This window comes from Physeter macrocephalus, chromosome 19, assembly GCF_002837175.3.
Source record: "Physeter macrocephalus isolate SW-GA chromosome 19, ASM283717v5, whole genome shotgun sequence".
Lineage (NCBI taxonomy): Eukaryota > Metazoa > Chordata > Mammalia > Artiodactyla > Physeteridae > Physeter > Physeter macrocephalus.
The window spans coordinates 71,142,544-71,167,366 of record NC_041232.1 but is presented as its reverse complement, the minus strand read 5'-3'; the positions used below and the strand labels follow the sequence as shown (position 1 = coordinate 71,167,366).

The following is a 24,823-nucleotide window of genomic DNA, read 5'->3' as shown; positions in this document are numbered from 1 at the left end:
GTTTTCTCATTTGAGAACAAGACAATTATCTCTGATGTCACCTCTAGCTTTGTAGTATTTTTCTTAAGATGAGCTATCCATGGCATGTATACACATGTCCTGTGGTGCCAGGTAGCTTAAATGCATTATATGTATAACTAGACTTTTGATTCAGCCCGTTTCGTAACTCTTCTGTCTCTTTCTTTCCTTAGAGTCTCTTCCTTCTCCTCCTTGATATATACTAAGAATATTCCAACTTTATCCTCCTCAAAAGGAGTCAGCTATATAATGTACGTCTTCTCGCTTCTTCATGTGTATGTCTGTGGCCACGGCCAGTTTAATTCCTTTCCACTGTGTTTTGCACATGTTCATCCTGCCATGCGAATGGCATTTCTTGCTGAGTTAGATCTATTTCTTTCCTCTGTAGCCAGCTCGTTTATTTTCCATTATGTACCTTTTAACATAAATGACTGTCCCAAAAGGGCAAGTGACTCAAACATTATTTTTCTTCAGTTATAATGAAGACTTCTAGATGTTGGGAAAGGGAGACTCCCTTTCAGATTTACCGATTATGTGACTGAGACTTGAAAACTCTTGTTCCTCTGAGTTCACCAACTGATAGCAAAAGGGATCATACAAAGCTGGCATAGATAACCTCCTAGAGACTGTTTTTTCTTAAGTTGTTTTCAGAATTTTATTAAGCTCTGTTATGTGATATACACTTTTATATATAATGTAGGAGACATCCATTTGGGATGAAAATCAAAGAAACTCAGGTCTCCTTGGAAGTCAGTAGCTTAACCCAAGTATTAAGTGCCTTTTTGAACTTTGTGAAAACTGTCATCTTTTACCTACATCAAAAACAATGAACCGAAATTGTTTGTTGTTTATAAAGAAGTACAGTGAAATTTAAGTGTCAAAAAAATCTGACCATTTGCTAACATGTTTCATGGTTAGTGGTGTAGTTTAAAAGTGGAGGAAGCCGCAGTCCACCATGGTTTGCCCCTAGCAAGGATCCAAGGACCCTCGGATGCTGCCCTCTCTCCCCCTTGTGCCTGAAGATGGCTGGTGGGTGTTATTTTCCTTGGTCTAAATCCTGAGAATGAACAGGCAGCATTAGAGAGGCAAGAGGAAGCAATCAGCTTGTTAGGGAATTATGAAGTGGCCTACCAGGCAGGCATTTGAAACCACATGGCCAACTTCAGGGAAGTCTAGGTGCCTATGTTTAGATTTTAGGAAAATACAAACGAAAAGCAGTGTGGCCTGATAAAGTACATCTGTTCAGTTGCCTTGAGTCACTCTGTAAACTGTGGCAGTGTTCACTTCACATACTGTCCTTGGTCTGCTCGGCAGAGGCTCGACTGGATGTCAGGGCCTGGGGGAGTGGCTCCTCTTCCTTGTCTCTGACAGAATCTCAACATTTCCCTGTTATTTGTTCAGGAGAGAAGGCCATGGTTTGCTAGGAAAGAACAGTTTGGCAGCCACAACTGGTCATTAAGAACTATTTATGTGTATAAAGAGGTTATAAGTATGGATTGAGATGCAGTTAATTCTATTTTATAGAATTGCAAAGTGTTATTAAAAACTTAGGCTTTGGGGCTTCCCTGGTGGCACAGTGGTTGAGAATCCACCTGCAGATGCAGGGAACACGAGTTCGTGCCCCGGTCCGGGAAGATCCCACATGCCGTGGAGCAGCTGGGCCCGTGAGCCATGGCCGCTGAGCCTGTGCTCTGCAATGAAGAGGCCACAACAGTGAGAGGCCCGCGTACTGCAGGAAAAAAAAAACAACAACAACTTAGGCTTTGGACAAGTCACTATGTTAATGCCAGACCTTGTATTCTGCAAGTGGGGCAGGAGTTGTGGAGCTTCTTTTAGCTGGAGACTCTGCTGAGCTGGCAGACACTTCTCAGGATGTGAGTAATAATAGGTTGTATTCTGCAACACATATTCTAAAAATGATCTCACTTCCATGACTTTTAAGACCTAGATAAAATTCATAATTCTCTAAGTGGAACATGTGATTTAATGACTATTGGGAAGATGGATAAAATTGGGACTTTCATTTTTATCCATTCTGGAAACCTCCCCCCCTCAAAACAACTGTGTGTCTTGAGGTCTCAGTGGGCCATGGCCCACTGTCTCATGCTGCTCAAGAAGCCAGGCCTCAGGAATATGCTAGAACCAGGACCTGAAGCTGCACCAGGAACCCAGTGTCTGCCCTTCTCTCTCATCCTTTCTCTAGACTACTTTATTTCTCTGCCCCTCAGAAAGAAGTATATCCATCCCACAACTCAAAAATTTACATGTTAAAATTCCAAACACAAACACCCAAATCCTAATTCCAAGATACCAAGAGAGACTGAGGGAAACAGATCCCTTTAGGTACTTTAAGCAGGAAGTGATTAATACAGGGGACCAAGTGCTCATGAAAATTCTGGATGAACTAAAGAAGTAGGTTCTAGGCTGTGTCTGCAAGTCTGGGTCACTCAGCAGAGGAGCTTCTAGCTTTGAGGCTCCTCTGAAGAGCTTTCCAATTGAGAAGCCCTTGCAGTTGTTTATCAACATCTGGGCAGCTGGAGAATGGATATGAATTCTGCTGCAGAAATGCCAAAAAGGGAAGGGATGCTGAGCTCCAATTTGCTTCTGCTTCCAAGTCACAAGCAGGTCCAAACAAGTGAAACTTAATTCACAAAGAGAACCTAGCTGCAAGGGAGTCTGAGCAATGTAGGGTTTTTATTTGCTTTCCCACCTCTCCAATTAGAACAAAAGTTCTAGAATGAAGGAGAGCCAATTCATAGTATCTACCATAGATTATGTATCTGCCCATGGATGACTCAGCTGTGGCCAGGGAGGCAGGGACACACAGTACACATGGATGCCTGGGGCTCACCCTTTGGGTGGGAAGGATGGCTTATGAGCTGGGCAGATAATCCAAATGGAATTCATTACCCACTTGAGATCCTTTCACAGATATTTATAGAGGCCCAACCACATGCTCTGTTTAGCAACTCGTACTTCTGAGTTCAGAAGCTGGGGGAGGGGGATGGTGAGCAACAGTTTTCACATTTATTGTTTCATAATTTTGAGGGTTTTTTTTGTATTGCTATGGAAACATTTTTATCATCTCAGTGTTTTGCCTTAAAATAGGCTTATGATTCACAGTTATCTTCTCCCCCTCCCCATAGCGGCCCACATTGGTGTTGGAATAAGTGGACAAGAAGGCATGCAAGCCGTCATGTCAAGTGACTATTCCTTTGCACAGTTCAGATACTTGCAGAGACTGCTGTTGGTGCACGGCAGGTGGTCTTACATAAGGATGTGCAAGTTCCTACGATACTTCTTTTATAAAAACTTTGCATTTACTTTGGTTCACTTCTGGTACTCCTTCTTCAACGGGTACTCTGCACAGGTAATATACCATCATCATTATTATTAAATGAGTAGAGCTCTTCTCTTACATGAATAAAACTACGTCTGAAAAAAATTTTCTTCCCCCTCCTTATTTGCAGTTTTGGTGCTCTCTCTTAACAGGTGAGGTACAGATTAAGTTTATTGAATCTTCTAAAATGTTTCTGGTGCTTTAAACATATTTTATTTTGCCTTTAAAAAGGTAGGATTTATTCCTGGTCTGTTGGCTTTTGTTTATGTGTCTTTGCCTTCCCCATAGATTTTTTTTTTTTTTCCCCAAGTCACCTTGCCATTAAGAATAGTGATAACGAATTGTTCAACTTTGAAAAAACTGTTCAAATTTAAGTATAAAATTACATTGGGGCTGAAGGAATTATATAAATTTGGGGTGATCATAGATCTAACATCATGTCTCCATTGTTGGTTTTTTAATGTTAACCTTTTGCTGAAATGGGAGTGGGGACATATCTACAATGTTAAATTGTTGATATGGCAGAAACACCATTAGCAAAAAACCTAAGTCAGTGCCTGTGGTTGTCCAAACTTCTTTGATGCTATGCTACAGACAACTGGCATGAGAGGAGGCCAGGTGTAGAAACTGGAGGCCAGCATGTCTTGGGGTTGTGAGCAAGGTTGGGGCCTTCTTCCTGTTTCTCTGCAGGATGGTGTATCACTGTTGGTGCTGAGTAAGCCCATTTCTTCTATCCCCCACTGAGGACTGGGGTGTACACAGCCTTGCTTATCCTTTTCAGAAGCATCTTTCTTATATTCAAATTCTGGTTTATAAAATGTTTAAATGGAAATGCTGGACTGGCAAGAGAAAAGTAAATTGAACGGTACTTACGTGCTTTTGAACCAGTTGTATGTAATCTAATTCATTAATAAAAGGGATATAAAAGACGATGAACACTGATTTGTTTTCCAGCATTCTTCAAATAGACCAGACTCCTTTTCCAAAAACTTTTTGGAGTCTATTTCCCCACTTATTTTACGGGGAAGATTATTGCCTGTGAAAAGCCCTTTGATTCTGTCCATTCCATCAAAACAAACTCGTGCCTGCTACTGGCGTAGCTTGGGTGGGGGGTGTGTTTACTTTCCCTGGGGACACCCCTGCTTTGAGGGCAGATGCACATGTGTTAAACTAGGTGGGCAATATTTCTTCGTTGGTGACACACAGACTCTGTCATCTCCTCACAGACCGCGTATGAAGACTGGTTCATCACCCTCTACAACGTGCTCTACTCCAGCCTGCCCGTCCTCCTCATGGGGCTGCTCGACCAGGTAGGAGGCTGGCGCTGACAGGGTCGCTTCTGGACAGACTGAGTGACTGTTTCAAAGCAAATATTTCAATGCATTCTTTTGGTTTTCACTTCTTTCTGAGTAAACCCTATTATATTTCTGCTGTCAGGCAACAAGAGTAACTGCTATGCTTGTTTTATAGTAAGAAAAGAGGATTTCTGTGCCTGGGTTGAATTCATTGACAAAAGAGTTTATTACCCGCATTTTGGACACTAAGATTTTCTTGTTAGATACCTAACAGTATGTCTCTACAATAACAACTTACACATCTTTAAAGTAAATTATTTTAATACCTCCCCAAACTTACAGGGTTTAATTTCCAAATTAGTCCACATTCTATCTAGTAGCAATTTTTACAGAAACTGCTTTCAAGAATAAAAAGAATAATTTGGAATTAACTCATCAGTGTGTATGTGAAAATGCTTTCCCAAAGTATTAGAAAAAATATATTCTCTCAGAAAGTAAAAATAGGCTTCCTACACTTTTTTTTTTTAAACATTACTGCTTTGCTTTCTTAAGTAGCAAAATAATAATACTTTACCTAGTCTCAGAATTAAATATCAAATAATGGTGGACTACAGTAATGAGGTTGCTCTCTGCACAATGAAATTATTCAGGATTTATCATCTTGTTTAGTTTTTGCCTTCCTAGAACTTAACAAGTTGCAACTCTTTTTGAGATAGAGGTTGTGACGTATCTCTGAGTTCTTTGATCCCAATGGACAGCACTCAACTCTAATTGTGTTTTCCCCTTAAGGATGTGAGCGACAAACTGAGCCTCCGCTTCCCCGGGTTATACGTGGTGGGACAAAGAGACTTACTATTCAACTATAGGAGATTCTTTGTAAGCTTATTGCACGGGGTTTTAACATCATTGATCCTCTTCTTCATACCTCTTGGAGCTTATCTGCAAACTGTGGGACAGGATGGAGAGGCGCCCTCAGACTACCAATCTTTTGCTGTCACAATTGCCTCTGCTCTTGTAATAACAGTCAATTTCCAGGTATGTGGCTTTAGTCGACTGTTTTCAGTACCTGTTGGTACTGTATGCATTTCTGTATGTAGACCAGCGTGCACATCCGCCTGGCTCCCATTCTTCCTCCAACTGAGCCTCTGCTGCTTTGCAAATATGAATGGATGCTATTTTCATCCCTTATACCAAACATATTTCCTATTTCTTGCCTGAGCCAAAGATAGCTTCTGATTGTTCAGTATTCAAGCCATACCATGCTTAAAATGCTGAATTCTATTTTCAGAATCCTTAGATCCTTTATTTCTTGCTAACTCCCCAAAATGAGTGCTGTTTTTCTCTGGTTTCCCAACAGATTGGCTTGGATACTTCTTATTGGACTTTTGTGAATGCTTTTTCAATTTTTGGAAGCATTGCAATTTATTTTGGCATCATGTTTGACTTTCATAGTGCCGGAATACATGTTCTCTTTCCATCTGCATTTCAATTTACAGGTTGGTATTTTCTAAATCCAAAAATAAATAAATAGAAAAATGTCATTAATTTAGATTCAGACATAACTTCAGGGTAAGTAAAAACATAAAGTGTAAATTACTGCTAGTGAAAATTAATGTCCTGACTAGAACTGGGGGTGGTGGGTTGCAAGGGTGGTAACGTGATGGGAGGAAAGCAAATTAAAATAACTAAGCTATAAGTGTGCTTTTTTTCTTCCATAAAACCTAATATTGGTAGGTTATTGGGAAACTGGGAATACATGTATTGCTGGCAGCACTATAGTTTTCTAAAGTACTACCTAGAAATATGTAATGAATTTTTTTGTACATTTTGATCCAGTATTTCCACATAGGGAATGAAACACACCAAATTTTGGAAAGGTAATCTGTACAAAGACTGTATCACTACAACGTTTCTAATTGTCTTTTTATAATCTTTCTAAAGTACTACCTAGAAATATGTAATGAATTTTTTTGTACATTTTGATCCAGTATTTCCACATAGGGAATGAAACACACCAAATTTTGGAAAGGTAATCTGTACAAAGACTGTATCACTACAACGTTTCTAATTGTCTTTTTAAAATTGGAAATAACCCTAAGACCTAAGAATATCAAATTAGCTAAACCAACTATGAATCCCAGATGATGGAATTACAGAGCAATAAGTAAACTTATAGAAAACAAAATAGTTTATTTACACCTATATAAAATATATAACAAATTGACATGCTAGAATGAAATGATAAATATCAAAAATATTATAAATAGCATGAATTGGAATTTATGAACACCTTATTATGGATAGAGTAGTTTGGATTCACAACTCATTTCCCTGTAAAGGATTAGGGTTTTTTTTGTTTAAGACAATTGCTGTGGTAACCCTTTTCTTATTGGGATTGAGCTCATTTTTTTTATGACTGTGTTCTTGCTTACTGACTCTGTTTTAAAATTTTAGTACCCACTTAGAATATTCCCATAGGGAATGTGTTTTAAACCCATACACATTTATGCTATTTTTTATAAACTCACAGTGTAAGTACAGAAAATATTGTGAGAAATTTGGCTCTAGTTTTAAAATTGAGTAGTAATATGGTCACCTGGTTGTATTACAGAATTGAATTGTTACTTCCTCTGACATAAAAACTAGTAGCCTAATTCAGTGGTAAAAGCCTAGCTCTAGAAAGATGGACATGGGTTTTAATTCGGGAGTTGCCATAGCTAGTGCTGTTACCTTGGGCAAATTTTTTTACTCTCCACAACTCAGTTTCTTCATGTGATAGAGGGCAATACTCATCTCTCAGAAATGATTAAATGGCATGACCTAAAACACCCAGCATAAGGCTTATCCTACAAATGGCAGTGCCCGTTAATATGTGGCGTTTCAAGTTCCTGAAAAAATCCAAAAGTATAAATTGCCTACTTTTCCATTTATAATTAATGCAATGTCAACAAATGTACTTTTTTTTCGCTATTTGTTCACTTATATACATTTGCCTTGTTCCAAAGAATTTACATGCCTAATTCTGCTTTGCTTAGTCTGGTTTTAAAATGTTCATTCCTTGAGCAGTGGTGGGATGTTTTCGGGAGGGCAATCTGGTTGTAAAAGCTCACCACAGAGAATCCATTTGTGGACTGTGGAATATTAGCTATGCCCGCCTTGGGATGAAAACCATTGTGATTCATTCTCTGCTTTTTCCAGGCACAGCTTCAAATGCTCTGAGACAGCCATATATTTGGTTGACCATCATCTTGACTGTTGCTGTGTGCTTGCTGCCTGTTGTTGCCATACGTTTCTTGTCAATGACCATTTGGCCATCAGAAAGTGATAAGGTATAGAAAAAATAGTCTTCTCCTAACTCTGAGTGCCTATCACAGAGATCAAAGCCATTTCTCCAAAGCAGCTTTCCTGCAAAATTCTAAGCTCTTGGGAAGTTTGGTCTGAAAATTTTTTAGGACTACTCTTTTTTTTTTTAACTCCCCCTTGCAAATAAGTCCTTTGGGATTGGTATTTTTGTTTGCTTGCTTTTTATTACAAAAATTACCAAATATCAAAAGGAAAATAGTATAATGAACCCCCATATATCTATCCTCTCAATTTAGCAATTATACTATTAATATTTTGCCCTGCTTACAGGCTGGGGTTTTTCTTCATTTAAAGGAAAATGAAAAATCCTCTTGTAGCAGGATCCTTTGAGCTACAAGTAACAGGAATATATGGCTCAAAATGGTTCAATGATGATGTATCACCTCCACTCACATAATAATTAGGTTTCAGGCTCAGCTGATGGGCAACTTAATGTTATCAAAAAAGAACTGGGGTTTTTTCCATCTCCCCCCTCTGCTGAAAGATGGCTACAGCAGTTCCCCGCATTGCGTCCTGACATGTCAATATCCAGGGGAAGATTAAAGACTGATTATGCTGTTGCTTTCCCTTAGGAGCCTGGCAACTTTTTTTTTTTTTTTTTTTTGCCTGGGAACTTTTTATGGAAGGACCCAGCACACTTTCCTCAGGTCTCATTAGCCAGAATTAGATCACATGCCCATTCCTGGATTAGTAGAGAGCAAGGGAAGTCAATCAGTCCTACCCCTGGGGGTGGCATCCACATGGAGGAGTGTGGCTGTAAGGAGGAGGATGGTACCTGAGTAAACTCCATTTCCATCAGGAAGGAGGAGAGAACAGCTGCTAGGTAGGCAACCTTCACTATCCTCCAGCTCTCCCTCCTCCACTGACAAGGGTGTGCAGTGGTAACAACCCGGAAGGAGGCTAACAGTCTTTTCTAAACCTGTACCAGTCTGATATATGAAATGGAAAGAGCACTAGTTTAGGAGTGGGAATCCTGGCACCCCGTTTTCTAGCTCTGAGAGTTTGGAAATGTCATGTAACCTGCCTCCCTCCATTTCCTCCGCTTTAAAGCGAGGATGGTTATGCCCGCCCCCAAATGAGGCAGGTGTGCAGCCAGTTCTTTTTAACCTTACCCCATCTCTCCCGCTTTCGTAGATTCAGAAGCACCGAAAGCAGTTAAAAGCCGAAGAGCAGTGGAAGCGGCGGCAGAATGTGTTCCGCAGGGGTGTGTCCACGCGGCGCTCGGCCTACGCTTTCTCCCACCAGCGTGGCTACGCCGACCTCATCTCCTCCGGACGCAGCATCCGCAAGAAGCGCTATCCCCTGGATGCGGTCATCGCCGATGGGACGGCAGAATACAGGCGAACCATGGAGAGCTGAGGCATTTGCTTCAGGTGACCTGTAGCAAAACAATCACACAAAGTAAAATGTCTTTTTTTTCTTTTTTTTATGAGACTCGACTTTTTGGGGAAAAAAAACAATTTGTCATGAGGATGTTGAAGGCAATAACCTTTTTAACAAGCTACAATACTTGGGTTGGACTACTGCAATAGCAAAGCCAAGGAGACCTTTTGAAAAGTCATATTATTCAACTGTTGATGTTTTGTTTTGATTCAAAGTGAACGTTTTTAACCCCATCTCAATCTAGGACAAGAGAATCAGAAAACGTCTTATTTCAGTTCAAAATGGTATTGTACTATAAAATTACAATTAGATTTTCCTGTCTGGGATCTTCAGCACAAATTTCCCAGAGGCTCCTTTTTTCCTGGAGTCCACCTTACTAACAAAGATCTTTTATTTACAATGGTAATGATGAAAAATTCATGAATGTTCATCCCCTAGAAGCTAAGTGGTCTGATGACTTTTTCATGGTTGATAATGGGGCTGCTTGGTTTCAACAAAAATTCACATTTCCTAAGTACAAGGTTTTGATCTGTTTTGGTTTACTACCAGGTTAAAAGAGCACATTACATATGTTTACTCTTACTATTATATATTATTTCAGACACTTCCTGTAGTACCAAGTGCATTTATTTTCTACTGTCATTAAAAAAAGATACATTTAAAAAAAGATACATTTAAATATTTATGGGCTTTTTAAAAAAAAAGCTTTTAAAAACTGAGGGTATCAGTGATAAATTGCAGAATATTTTACAAAGCTTTCTTTTGAAAAGCAAACTTTTGTGCCTGCCTATATGTAAAGTATTTTATAAGGGACTTGAACAGAGACCTCACTCTTTTCTACTTGTCTTATGTCTTGAGAGAAAAGGCTGTTGGTAGCCATATTTCTAAGACTAACAGTGTATCATTTTAAAACTGAAGATAAATTTAGGCAATTATGGAAACTATCCTCAAAGAGGTAAAAGTTATTTATCCAGGGGCTTTTCTCACTCTGTGTGTTTCACACACTAGTTTCCATATTTCAGTGAAGACAGAGAAGTGTCTTCAATAATTCTGTTCTTTACCATTAGGTTGTGAATGTTCACAGTATCTGTTCCTTTGAATTCCTTACGAGGAAATCACAGCATGTATATAGTTCATTGTCTAGATATGAAAAGAATATAGCTCTTTAGTCTATGGAAGTAAATTTCCGGAAGTTTACAACTTTTCTTTATCTTGTAAATTTAAAAACTGTAAGTTTTTTTGTGTAATTCTGTTTCAGATTTCTCTCCCGTTTTGCAAATTGTGGGAAAGGTCGACAATGCAAATGTGTCAAAGACTTACATGGTTGGGTGCAATATTAACAATTTTAAAATGCAAATTGCTTTGGATAAATTATTTCTATATTCTGTAAATCTGAGATTAATGTATATTTTTGTTTAAAAAATAAATGCTTTAGTAAAATCTTTGGAAGTACAATCTTTTAAAATATTTCTTAAGTTGGGTTCTTTATTTTAGAGTGGGGCAGATGACGGAAGAATCTAGGCCTGCCTGGTTTTTAAAGGAACATAGGTGGTAAGAAGCAAGTTACTGGCAGGCTACTAAGTGTTAGGGTCAAAGTGGCTGAGAAAAGGATCAGGCTACAGAGGCAGAGGGTATGGACTTTTATAGTTGGCAAGACCAACTGCAGCCCAGGAGGGTGCATCTTAGGATATTAGGGAACAATTCTTCCAAGTGACCTCAACTCTTTGGAGCCAGAATAAAAGCAAAGGTAAGCCCTGACCAAAAGTAGGGGCTGGGAAGTGAGTAGAAAAATGAGCAAAGGGGAATTAGGATATTGAAGGGCAGGAGAGCAGGTAAGGACAAGGAGGGATGCCTGAGGCTGGAGGAGGGCCGAGTCTGATGAGCTAGCTGCAGGACAGGTAGTCAGTTCCTGGACAGTAAGGAAAGCTGTGACCCCATTAGGGAAATGTGACAGATGAGGAGGTTCTTTGCAGGAGGACAGAGATGGGGGACTTTTCTGGGAGGCATAATTAGTAGCAGGTGATGAGAGAGTATAAGTCTAGGGGTGTTCTGTAAGGTAGGAAATCAGGACCCTGCTCTGCTATTTTAAAACAGACAGCCTGCTTCCAGAGTGGAATTTCATATCTACATCAGGGCAACCCATTAGAAATGGGTAGGAGGAGACAGGACAGAATATTAGCCTCTGCAGTAGAAATGGTATGAGAAAACCTGAGCAGACTTGGGAGATGGTCCCTTAAAAAAAATTAAGGTGCATTTTTTCCTTAGGATATACTACTGTATTTAAGTTGGTTGAGGAATAAATGTTTTTAACCAAAGAACACCACCTGAAGGTTCTTACTGATGTTCAGTACCAGAAACTGTTCAGTAAAGGCATCTGATGGGGAAAAAATGGTTCTTAAGAGACTCCAATGTGATAGCAAAATGTACCCTAATGGAATCTAACTATGTTTTAACACTTGCTGCCTTCATGTGATGTGAATGAAGCTTAGGAAAATTTTAAGACAGCTTCTAAAAGTCTTGTCAGAATCTGCTTCTAAGTTATAGCTGTAATAAAACTTCTGGTGCATGGGACTTCCCTGGTGGCGCAGCGGCTAAGAATCTGCCTGCCAATGCAGGGGACACGGGTTCGAGCCCTGGTCCAGGAAGATCCCACATGCCGCGGAGCAACTAAGCCAGTGTGCCTCAACTACTGAGCCTGCGCTCTAGAGCCCGCGAGCCACAACTACTGCAGCCCGCGTGCCTAGAGCCTGTGCTCCACAACAAAGAGAAGCCACCGCAATGAGAAGCCCGTGCTCCACAACAACGAGAAGCCCGCACACCGCAACAACGAGTAGCCTCTGCTCGCCACAACTAGACAGAGCCCGCACAAAGCAACGAAGACCCAACGCAGCCAAAAAATAAATAAATTTTTATATATATATATATATATATATATTTAAAAAAAGGCTCATACTCTCAGACCCACCTGCACCAGGGCCCAGCACAGAAGGGACCAACTGAAATGCACCCAGACTTTATGTAAGAGGCTTTATTGCTTACCTTAGAGTGTTGGTCCGAGGTAGACAGAGCCCACACAAAGCAACGAAGACCCAACGCAGCCAAAAAATAAATAAATTTATATATATATATATATATATATATATATATTTAAAAAAAGGCTCATACTCTCAGACCCACCTGCACCAGGGCCCAGCACAGAAGGGACCAACTGAAATGCACCCAGACTTTATGTAAGAGGCTTTATTGCTTACCTTAGAGTGTTGGTCCGAGGGCCAGGGATCACGTTTAACACACATGCCTGCTGGGGTACCCTCCAAGGACAAAGGCTGGTGGACGCCATCTTTGTCTCACTCCTGCTGGCAGGGCACCATCTTTTTAGTATTTTAATCTACGTTCTTTTTCTCCCCCCAGTCGGCACCATCTTTATGCCCTCCCTATGCTGCAATCTAGAGCACCAGTATCCCCCAGAGGGGAGCTTTTACATGCATCTGGTATCCTTCTTTTATGTCTGGTACCCTGGTTTTTGTGACTACAACTCAGGGGACAACCCTGACTGCCCGGCTCTGGCGGCCAGTGGGGCTTATGCTCATGGGTCCAGCAGGACTGCAGCCAACAGCAGAAGAGTTCTTAACCGGCTCCGATCTCCAAGACACAGCGAGAGGCAACAGTCCGAGGATTCTTACTATGAGAGGCCCCCTAGCTTATCTTCATAACTGTGGCCTGAGGAGCAGATTTCCAAGGAAGCACGCATCTAAGTGTCTACTGTAATGCGCTCCAGCAACCTCAGAGGGTGAGCACTCTTTGCGCTGTCACCCTACAGCCATCAGAGCTCTACTATCTCCCAGGGAGGAACTCATACATGTGTCTGGTTCCAGATTTTACATCTGGTGCCTCGGTTTTTGTGGCTGCCACCTAGGGGATGCCCCTTAATCACCTGCCTCTGGGGGCCAGCAGGGCTTGTGTTCCTGGGTCCCATGGCGTTGTTCTAAATGGGGAGACAGTTCTTGGCCTGCTACCACCCCCAGGGCACGGTGAGACAACAGACTGAAACAAACCCCAGTCTTTCTGTGATAAAGGAATATTTGCCTGTCCTGGAGCTCTGGCCTGAGGGGCAGGCTTCTGGTTGGATGTAGGGACCTACTGAGATGCTCTCCTTGGACAAAAGCCGGAGGACACCATTTTTGTGCTCTCCATCTGCCCACCAGTATCTCTCAGAACGGAGTTTGTACAGTTGTCTGGAGCCCCAATTTTTGTGACTGATACCCAGGGGGACACTTCTAGAGTATCCAGCTTTTGCAGCCAGCAGGGCTTATGCTTGCAGTCCTTCAGTACTGTATATATTTGTATATACTGCTACCTGAGAGTCTAGCTTCCAATAAGCCTGCTGAGATCCTCCTCTATGGGATGCTGACAGGTCTTGCACACGCTCAACAACTGAGAGCCTCTAAAATTAAAATGGGCAGCTTGGACAATCACAAAGGTTTGAGAGACAACCAAGAGCTAGGGCAGGGTTGGATGACAAGGTTCATCTCCTACATGAGGCCACCCCCTCAAGATTAAGGAGAGGTGGCTATTTTACCTCCGCACAGACACCAACACAGAGAGTCAAGGAAAATGAAGAAATAGAGAAATATGTTCCAAATGAAATAAGATAAAACCTCAGAAAAAGACTTAACTAATGTAATGCAGATAAGTAATTTACCTCATAAAGAGTTCAAAACAAAGATCATAAAGATGCTTACCAAGCTCAGGAAGGGAACGGATGAACACAGTGAAATCTTTGACAAAGAGATAGAAGGTATAAGGAAGTATTAAATAGAAGTCACAGAGCTGGTGCTTGGGGGGCTGGGAGGAACTGGGAGACTGGGATTGACATACAGACACTACTATATAGAAAACAGATAACTAATGAGAACCTACTGTATAGCACAGGGAACTTTACTCAATGCTCTGTGGTGACCTAAATGGGAAGGAAATCTAAAAAAGAGTGGGTATATGTATGTGTATAACTGATTCACTTTGCCATACAGAAGAAATTAACACAACATAGTAAATCAACTATACTCCAATTAAAAAAAAAAAGTCACAGAGCTGAAGAAACAATGATCAAACTGAAAAGTACACTACTGGGATTCAACAGTAAACTAGACGAAGCAGGAGAAAGGACAAGTGGGCAGTGGACTTCACCTAATCAGGGAAACAAAAAGAAAAATGAAAAAAAGTGAAGATAGCTTAAAGGACTTATGGGACAACATCAAATGGACCAAGATTTGCATTAAAGGTCACAGAAACAGGAGAAAGGAGAAGACTCATTTGAAGAAATAACAGCTGAAAACTTCCCTAACTTGGGGAAGGAACAGACACCTAGGTGCAAGAGGAACAGATAGTTCCAAATAAGAACCCAAAGAGACCCACACCAAGACATAATTAAGATGTCAAAAGTTAAAGACAAGGAGAGAATCTTAAAAGCATCAAGAGGAAAACAACTTTTTATGTACAAAGAATCCCCCCCTAAGACTATCATCAGATTTTTGAGCAGAAGTTCTGCAGGCAATAGGGAGTGGCATGATATATTCAAAGTGATTAAAGAAAAAAACTTCGAACCAAGAATACTGTATCTGGCAAAGTTGTCATTCAGAACTGAAGAGATAAAAGAGTTTTCCAGACAAGCAAAAACTAAAGGAGTTCATCAACACTAGACCAGCCTTACAAGAAATGTTAAAAGGACTTCTATAAGCTGAAAGGAGACTGTGCTAATCAGTAACAGGAAAACATGAAAGTCTCACTGGTAAAGGTAAATATATAGTAAAATTCAGAATAATCTAATGTTATAAAGGTGGTACATTAATCACTTATGAAGCTAGTATGAAAGTTAAAGGACAAAAGTAGTAAAAAATGTAACTATAACAATTTGCTAAGGGATACACAAAATAAAAAGATGTAAATTGTGACATCAAAAACATAAAACAAGAGGAAGCAGAAAATAAAAATATAGAGCTGTAGGATGCATTCAAACTTTTAAGTTGTTAGCAGCTTAAAATAAACTGCTATAAATATAAGTTGTTATATGTAAGCCACAGAAAAAAAACCATAGTAGATACACAAAAGATAGAGATAAAGGAATCTAAGCATACCACTACAGGAAAGCATCAAATCAGAAAGGAAGCAAGAGAAGAAAGGAACAGAACAATAAAACAGCCAGGAAACAAGTAACAAGATGGCAATAAGTACATACCTATCAATAATTACTTTAAATGTAAAAGAACTAAATTCTCCAATCAAAAGACACAGAGTGGCTGAATGGATTAAAAAAAAAAAAAAGACCCATCTATGCTGCCTACAAGAGACTCACTTCAGATGTAAAGGCACGCAGACTGAAAGTGAAAGGACAGGAAAAATATATTCCATGCAAATGAAAACCAAAATAAGCTGGGGGGGCTATACTTATATCAGATAATATAGAGTTTTAAACAGTCTGTAATAAGAGATAAAGAAGATCATCACATAGGTAGAATGGAGTCAATCTAACAAGAGGATATAACATTTGTAAATATTTATGAACACAACATAAGAGCACCTAAATGTATAAAGCAAATATCAACAGACCTGATGAGAGAAATAAAAAGCAATACAATAACATTAGGTGACTTTAATACCGCAGTTTCATGAACGGATAGATCATCCAGACAGGAAGTTAATAAGGAAACACTGGTTTTAAACATGTTAAAGCAAACGGACATAACAGATATATACAGAACATTCCATCCAAAAGTAACAGAATATACATTCTCCTCAAATGCACATGAAACATTCTCCAGGATAGATCATGTTAGGCCACAAAACAAGTCTTAATAAATTTAAGACTGAAGTCATACCAAGCATCTTTTCTGACCACAATGGTATAAAACTAGAAATCAATCACAAGAAGAAAACTGGAAAAATCACAAATATATGAATATTAAATAACATACTACTGAAAAACCAATGAGTCAAAGAAGTAATCAAAAGAGAAATTTTAAAATGCCTTGAAATAAATGAAAATGGCATACAACACACCAAAACCCATAAGATGTGCCAAAAGCAGTTTGAAGAGGGAAGTTCATAGCAATAAATGCCTACTTCAAGAAACAAGAAAAATCCCAAGGATTTTACACCACCTCAAGAAACTAGAAAAAGAAGAATAAAGCCCAAAGTTAGTAGAAGGAAGAAAATAACAATGAGCAGAATGGAAATAACTGCTATAAAGACAAAAAAAAAGATTTTAGAAAAGATCAATGAAACTAAGAACTGGTTTTTCAAAAAGATAACAAAATTGACAAACTGTTAGTGAAACTCACCAGAGAGAGAGAGAGAGAGAGAGAGAGAGACAGAGAGAGAGAGCGCAAATAAATAAAATCAGAAATGAAAGAGGAGAAATTATAACTGATACCACAGAAATACAAAGGATCCTAAGAGATTACTATGAACAATTATACATCAACAAATTGGACAACCCAGAAGAAATGGAAAATGTCCTAGAAACATATAACCTAACAGGATGAATCATGAAGAAACAGAAAATCTGAACAGACCAAATACTAGTAAGGAGATTGAATTAGTAATTAAAAACCTCCCAAGAAAAAAGGTCTAGGGCCAGATGGCTTCATGGGTGAATTCTACCAAACATTAAAAGAATTAATACCAATCCTTCTCAAACTCTTCCAAAAAACAGAAGAGGAAGGAACACTTCCAAACACATTTTATGAGGCCAGTATTACCCTGTTACCAAACCAGAAAAGCATGCCACAAGAAAAGGAAATTACAGGCCAATATCCCTGATGAACATATATGAAAAAAACCTCAATAAAATATAGGCAAACAGAATTCAACAATACATTAAAAGGATCATGCACCATGATCAAGTGGGATTTATTCTAGGGATGCAAGGATGGTTCAACATCCACAAATCAATCACTGTGATACAGTACAGTAACAAAATGAAAGATGAAAATCATATGATCATCTCAAAAGATGCAGAAAAAGCACCTGACAAAATTCAACACCCATTTATGATAAAAACTGGGTATAGTGGGTATACAGGTATTATGTTGAGGTATACATACCTCAACATAATAAGGGCCATATATGATAAGCCCACAGCTAACATACTCAATGGTGAAAAGCTGAAAGCTTTTTTCTTCTAATATCAGGAACAAGCTAAGGATGCTATTCTTACCACTTTTATTAAACATAGATTTGGAAGTCCTAACCAGAGTAATCAGGTAAGAAAAAGAAAAGGCATCCAAATCGGAAAGAAAGAAGTGAAACTCAGTATTTGCCAATGACATGTTATTATATATAGAAAACTCTAGACTCCACCAAAAAACTGTTAAAACTAATAAACAAAACAGTACAGTTGCAGCATACAGTATCAATACAGTTGACACTTGAACAGAGCTTTGAACTGCATGGATCCACTTACACATTACTTTTTTTCAATAAATACACACTACAGTACCACACAATCTTGGTGGCTGAATCTGTGGATGTGGAGGGCCAGCTATAAAGTTATATGCAGATTTTTGACTGTGTGTGTGGGGGGGAGGGGAGTCAGTGCCCCAAACCCCATGATGTTCAAGGGTCAATTATATATAAAAACCTATTGGGTTTCTATACAGTAATAACACAATAGCAAAAAAAAAAAAAAAAAGGAGGTGAAAGACCTGTACAATGACAACTGTAAGACACTGATGAAAGAAACTGAAGATGACACAAATGCATAGATACTCCATGCTCATGTACTGCAAAAATTAATGTTTCAAAAATGTCAATACTACCAAAAGCAATCTACAGATTCAATGCAATCCCTATCAAAATTCCAATAGCATTTTTCAAAGAAATACAATAAACAATCCTAAAATTTGTAAAGGCCCACAAAAGACTGAGTAGCCAAAGCCATCTTGAGAAAGAAGAACAAATCTGGACTCATCACACTCCCTTATTTCAAACAATATCACAAGTTATAGTAATCAAAACAGTATGGTATTGGCATAAAAGAGACACATCAATCAATGGAACAGAATAGAGAGCCCAGAAATAAACCCATGCATACATGGTCAATTAATTTACAACAAATGAGCCAAGAATATACAATGCAGAAAGGACAGTCTCTTCAATAAATGGTGCTGCATGCAAAAGAATGAAACTGGACCACTCTCTTACAGCATACACAAAAATTAACTCAAAATGGACCAAATGTCAGAACATAAGACCTGAAACCATAAAACTCCTAGAACACATAAGTGGTAAGTTCCTTGATATCAGTCTTGGCAATAATTTTTTTGCATTTGACATGAAAAGCAAAGGCAATAAAAGCAGAAATAAACAAGTGGGACTATGTCAAATTAAAAAGCTGCACAGCAAAGGACATCACTGAATGGGAGAAAATATTTGCAAACCACTTTTCTGATATGTGGTTAATATACAAAATATATAAAGAATGCATATAACTTAATAGCAAAAAAACAAACAGTACAAACAGTACAACTAAAAAATAAACATTTTTCCAAAGAAGATGTATAGATGGCCAACGGGCACATGAAAAGGTACTCACATCACTAATTATCAGGAAAATGTAAGTCAAAGCCACAATGAGATATCACCTCACACCTGTTAGAATGGCTATTATCAAAAAGTCAACAAATAACAAGTGTTGGCGAGGATGTGGAGAAAATGATCACTTGTGCACTGATGGTGGGAATATAAATTGGTGCAGCCATGATGGAAAACTATGGAGGTTCCTCAAAAATAAAAATAGAATTACCACACAATCCAGCAATTCTACTTCTGTGTATTCATCCAAAGTAAATGAAAATACTGTGTCAAAATGATATCTGCACCCCCATGTTCATAGCAGCATTATTTACAATAACCAAAATATGGAAACAAAATAAGAATCCATCAATGGATGAAAGGACGAAGAAACTGTGGAATATATATACAACTGTTGTATATTATTCAGCCACGAAAAAAATAAATAAAATTTCATCATTTGCAACATGGATGGACCTTGAGGGCATACTAAGTGAAATAAGCCAAAGAAAGACAAATACTATATGGTCTCACTTTATATGTGGAATCTAAAAAACAAAACAATAAAAAACAAACAAACAAAAACAAAAAAACAAGCAAAACCAAAAAACTCCTTTGCTCATGGATACAAAAAACTGGTGGCAGATTGGGAGGTGGGAAAAATAGGTCAAGGGGGTTAAAAAACACAAACTTCCAGTTATAAAATAAATAAGTCATGAGAATGTAATGTACAGCATGGTGACTATAGTTAATAACACTGTATTGTACATTTGAAAGTTGCTAAGAGAGTAAGTCTTTTTTTTTAATTTAATTTTCTCTCTCTCTCTCTCTCTCTCTCTCCTAAGAGAGTAAGTCTTTTTTTTAAATTTAATTACTCTCTCTATCTCTCTCTCTCTCTCTCTCTCAATCTCACCTGTGAGGCATGCAGGATCTTAGTTCCCTCACCAGGGATCAAACCCATGCCCCCTGCATTGGGAGCATGGATTCTTAACCACTGGACCACCAGGGAAGTCCTGAGACTAAGTTTTAAAAGTTCTCATCCCAAGAAAATAAAATTGTAACTATGTACGGTGAAGGATGTTAACTAGACTTACTGTGGTGATCATTTCATAATATATACAAATATCAACTCATGTTTCAATATTACATGTCAATTATATCAATTAAAATAAATTTTAGGGCTTCCCTGGTGGCGCAGTGGTTGAGAGTCCGCCTGCCAATGCAGGGGACACGGGTTCGTGCCCTGGTCCGGGACGATCCCACATGCCGCGGAGCGGCTAGGCCCGTAAGCCCTGGCCGCTGAGCCTGCGCGTCCAGAGCCTGTGTTCTGCAACGGGAGAGGCCACAACAGTGAGAGGCCCACGTACCGCAAAAAAAAAAAAAAAAAAAAAATTAAAAAAATTTAGAAAGGGATGAAATGATAATACGTGCTACATAGTGGGTGAACCCTGAAAACATGCTAAGTAAAAGAAGCCAGATTCAAAAGGTTACATATTTATGATTCCTTTTATGTGAAATGCCCAGAATAGGTAAATCCATAGAGACAGCTTATCGGTGACTGCCAGGGGCTGGGAGCATGAGGGTATAGGGAGCAAATGCTAAATGGGTGTATTAGTCAGGGTTCTCCAGAGAAACAGTACTAACTGGTGTTTAAGGAATTGGCTGACACCATTGTGAGGGTTGGCAAGTTTAAAATGTGCAAAGTAAGAGGTTGGCAGGCTGAAATTCCAATAAGGGTTGATGTTGTGGTTTTGAGTCCAAAGGCTGGAAACTGAGGCAGAGTTTTTATGTTGCAGATTGGAGGCCAAATTCCTTCTTCCTTGGGGGACCTCAGACTTTTATCTTAAGGCCTTCAACTAATTAGATGAGACCCACCCACATTACAAACAGTATTCTGCTTTATTCAAAGTCTACTGATTTAAATGTTAATAACATCTTCAGAGCAACATCTAGATTTGTGTGTGACCAAACAATTGGGCACCACAGCCTACCCAAGTTGACATAAAATTAACCATCACAATGGGAATGGGCAGTGAATTAGCCCATCAGCAGCATCTATCACAGGCATCATTACTTCATATTTATATGGTGAGAAAACCTTTAAACTGATCCTAAGTAAGCACTACAACCTTGAAGGTTAAGGTGGTTTTAGCTTTGTTATTGTTTTGTATAAAAAGAAAATCAGTTTTTCCAGTATTTTTTCAGTTGATGTGAAATTCATGTACATAAAATTAACCATTTTAAAGTGTACAATTCAGGGGCATTTAGTACACTCATAATATTGTGAAGGGGATATATGTATATGTATAGCTGATTCACTCTGTTGTACAGCAGAAACTAACACAACACTGTAAAGCAACTACACTCCAATAAAAATTAAAAAATTAAATTAAATTAAAAAACAATGTTGTGTAACCACCACATCTATGAAGTTCCAAAACATTTTCATTACCACAAAAGAAAAGCCCATACCCATTGTGATGGTTAATTTTAATGTGTCAACTTGGGTTGACAGATGGCAGAGAGAAAATTAGGTTACTGACATAGTTGAACTGCTAGTAGTACCTCCAGGCTACTTCCATACGAGAAAAATAAATCCTTACTTGCTTAAGCTGTGTTAGGTTTTCTGCTACTTATGGTTGAAAGCAATTCTAAATGATACAATGCAAGAAATAACAGCAAATCCAAAAAAGGAAGAAGTTTAAAGGGGGAGAATAATTTGAATACAACTAGGCAAAAAAAATAATAAATTAGGTACATAAAAATTGTGAGAAAGGAAAAATCTATTACTTTTGAAGGTAATATGGTGGTATTCTTGGAAAACACAGTAGAGTCAACTAAAAAACTATGATAGTAAGAATTCAACAAGATAGTGGGAACAAAACAAATATAAAGATAACTACTTTCATTTATACCGAAAACAAACAGAAGATATAATGGGGAAAGGATGGTACAGTTGACCCTCGAACAAGGTGGGGTTAGGGGGGCTGACTCCCTGCACAGCTGAAAATCCGCATATAACTTTACAGTTGGGCATCTATATCTGCAGTTCTACATCCATGGATTCAACTAACCATGGATTGTGTAGTACTGTGGTATTTATTGGAAAAAAAAATCCACATATGAAGTGGCCCTGTGTAGTTTAAATCTGTGTTGTTCAAGGGTCAACTGTGTTTACAATTGCAACTAAAAAGATAAAATACTGAGGAATAAACTTTACAATTAAGACCTCTATGAACAAAGCTTTAAAACAGTAGTGAATTCAAAAGAATAGTTAAGCAAATGAAAGGCATGTCATGTTCTTGGATAAGACATAATACCATAGAGTTGAGTCTCACTAATATATAAATGGCATATGATCCCTATAAAAATGCCAAGTTTTCTTTAATACACAGAATGATTCTAAAGTTCATATGAAAAGATTAATAAGAGCAGAAAACTAACAGAGAAAGCAATGAGGGGAGACTACCGCTACCAGACGTTAAATATAATTTAAAAACTAATTTAAAGTGTGATTCTGATGCTAGATTACACATTCCATGGAACAGATCAGAAGATCCAGAAATAGACCCAAACATATGTGGAAATTTACTACACATAAAGGTGGTATCAAAGATCAGTGGGGGGCGGTGTTTCCCTGGTAGCGCAGTGGTTAAGAATCTGCCTTCCAATGCAGGGGACATGGGTTCGAGCCCTGGTCCAGGAAGATCCCACATGCCTCAGAGCAACTAAGCCCGTGTGCCACAACTACTGAGCCTGTGCTCTAGAGCCCACGAGCCACAACTACTGAAGCCCGCGCACCTAGAGCCCATGCTCCTTAACAAGAGAGGCCACCGCAATAAGAAGCCTGCACACTGCAATGAAGAGTAGCCCCTGCTCGCCACAATTAGAGAAAGCCTGTGCGCAGCTACGAAGACCCAATGCAGCCAAAAAAAAAAATCAGTAGGGGAAAGACATGCTTTTTAATTAATGGTGTTGGAACAACAGGAAAACAAACTGAATACCTTACACTGTAGTAGAATAAACTTCTAATAAATAAAAGATTTGAAAGTAAAAATACTCATAAAAGTACTAGAAGAAAAACATCAGAAAATTCAAATACAGACTTGGAGTAAAGAAAGCATTTCTAATTAAGACTAGGGAATTACCTGGCGGTCCAGTGGTTAGGACTCGGTGCTTTCACTGGCAAGGGCCCAGTTCAATCACTGCTGAGGGAACTAAAATCCCACATGCCACACAGCACAGCCAGGAAAATAAAGGGCGGGGTGTGTGTGTGCTAAAAACACAAAGCTTCAAAGGAAAGGCTAATAAGTTCAAACACATAAATGTAAAAGCCTTCCTTATTACAAAAAACAAAACAACAACAAAAAAAGATAAATGGTAGGGACTTCCCTGGTGGCACAGTGGTTAAGAATCCACCTGCCAATGCAGGGGACACGCGTTCAAACCCTGGTCCAGAAAGATCTCACATGCCACGGAGCAAATAAGCCTGTGTGGCGCAACTATTGAGCCTGCGCTCTAGAGCCTGAGAGCCACAACTACTGAGCCCGCATGCCTAGAGCCCGTGCTCTGCAACAAGAAGCCCGCGCACCACAATGAAGGGTAGCCCCCGCTCACCAAAGCTAGAGAAAGCCCGCACGCAGCAACAAAGACCCAACACCGCCAATAAATAAATAAATAAATAAGTAACTTTAAAAAAAATGGTAAAGTGGATAAAAATACATTTGCAACTTGTGAGACAAAGAGCTAATTTCCCTAATAAATAAAGACTTCCTTGGCTCTGAAAGACTCCAACAATCCAGCAGGAAAAAAAATGGGCAAAGCACACAAAGAAATCACAGAAAAAAAAAATACAAATGACTCCTACACACAAAGATGTTTAACCTTATCTGTAATAAAGGCAAATCAAAATGATTTCAGTGGACCACGTTCACCTATCAACTTGGCAAAAAAGAAAAAGGTTGGCAATGCAACACTGAGACTATAGCAAACAAACCCTCTATTTTATAATATTACCAGTAAGAATATAAATTGATGAAACTCTTAGCAACTTAGCAACATCTGTTAAAATTTTAAATGTGTGTATCTTTTGACCTAGCAATCACATTTCTCAAATTTATCCTGCAGCTATATTTGCCCACAAGGGAAATGACACGTACTATTGTACTGCAGTACTGTTCATAATAGCAAAACACCGGCAATGAACTGGAAATCCATCACAAGGGAGTGGTTAAATGAAGTAAAGTACATCCCCGCGACAGAACACAATGAACAGAACACAATGAAACTGTAATGGAGACTATCAGAGGATAAGATCTCCATGATTCATTATGACGTGAGAAGAGCCAGGTACAGAACTGTGTTTGTGGTGGCTACCTTTTATGTATAAAACAAAAGAGAGGAAGGAGATTAAACTGATCTATAGATTCAACACAATCCCAATCAAAATTTCATAGGATTTTTTTGGTAAAAATTAACAAACGGATTCTAAAATTTCAATGGAAATGCAACAAACCTAAAATAGCCAAAATGAGAAAGAAAAATAAAGTCGGAGAAGCTAACATTACTTGATCTGGAGAATTACTATAAAGCTATATAGTAATCAAAACAGCATGATATTGGTCTAAAGACAGAAAATAGTGTCTTTACTCAGTGAACAGAGTAAAAAGTCCAGAAATGAATCCACGTATATAAGAACAACCAATTTTTGACAAAGGTACAAAGGAAATGAAATAGAGAAGGATAGCCTTGTCAACAAATGGTGCTGGAACATTTGGATATTCACATGGAAAAAAAAACAAAACAATGAGCTTGGATCCATACCTCAAGAGTAACAAAAGATGTGAATAGATGC

At 38.8% G+C, this 24,823-nt stretch overlaps 1 protein-coding gene and 1 long non-coding RNA gene across 3 annotated transcripts in view; one reads left to right on the top strand and one right to left on the bottom strand.

Moving 5' to 3' along the window:
• The window catches only part of ATP8B1 (ATPase phospholipid transporting 8B1), a 112,244-nt gene extending 102,782 nt beyond the window's left edge, over nt 1–9,462 (top strand). For both annotated transcript variants that reach the window (XM_024132308.3, XM_055080263.1), the window contains exons 23-28: nt 3,165–3,388; nt 4,585–4,668; nt 5,443–5,688; nt 6,011–6,149; nt 7,852–7,982; nt 9,151–9,462. In XM_024132308.3, the coding sequence (XP_023988076.1) occupies nt 3,165–3,388; nt 4,585–4,668; nt 5,443–5,688; nt 6,011–6,149; nt 7,852–7,982; nt 9,151–9,375 (1,049 nt within the window). In that variant the 3' untranslated portion in view covers nt 9,376–9,462. The remainder of the gene's footprint in view (nt 1–3,164; nt 3,389–4,584; nt 4,669–5,442; nt 5,689–6,010; nt 6,150–7,851; nt 7,983–9,150) is intronic.
• The window catches only part of LOC112067143 (uncharacterized), a 46,825-nt gene continuing 28,024 nt past the window's right edge, over nt 6,023–24,823 (bottom strand). The window contains exons 2-3 of the long non-coding RNA XR_008615883.1: nt 9,129–9,394; nt 6,023–6,160 (exon numbers count right to left, since the gene is read on the bottom strand). This is a non-coding gene — a long non-coding RNA (uncharacterized lncRNA). The remainder of the gene's footprint in view (nt 6,161–9,128; nt 9,395–24,823) is intronic.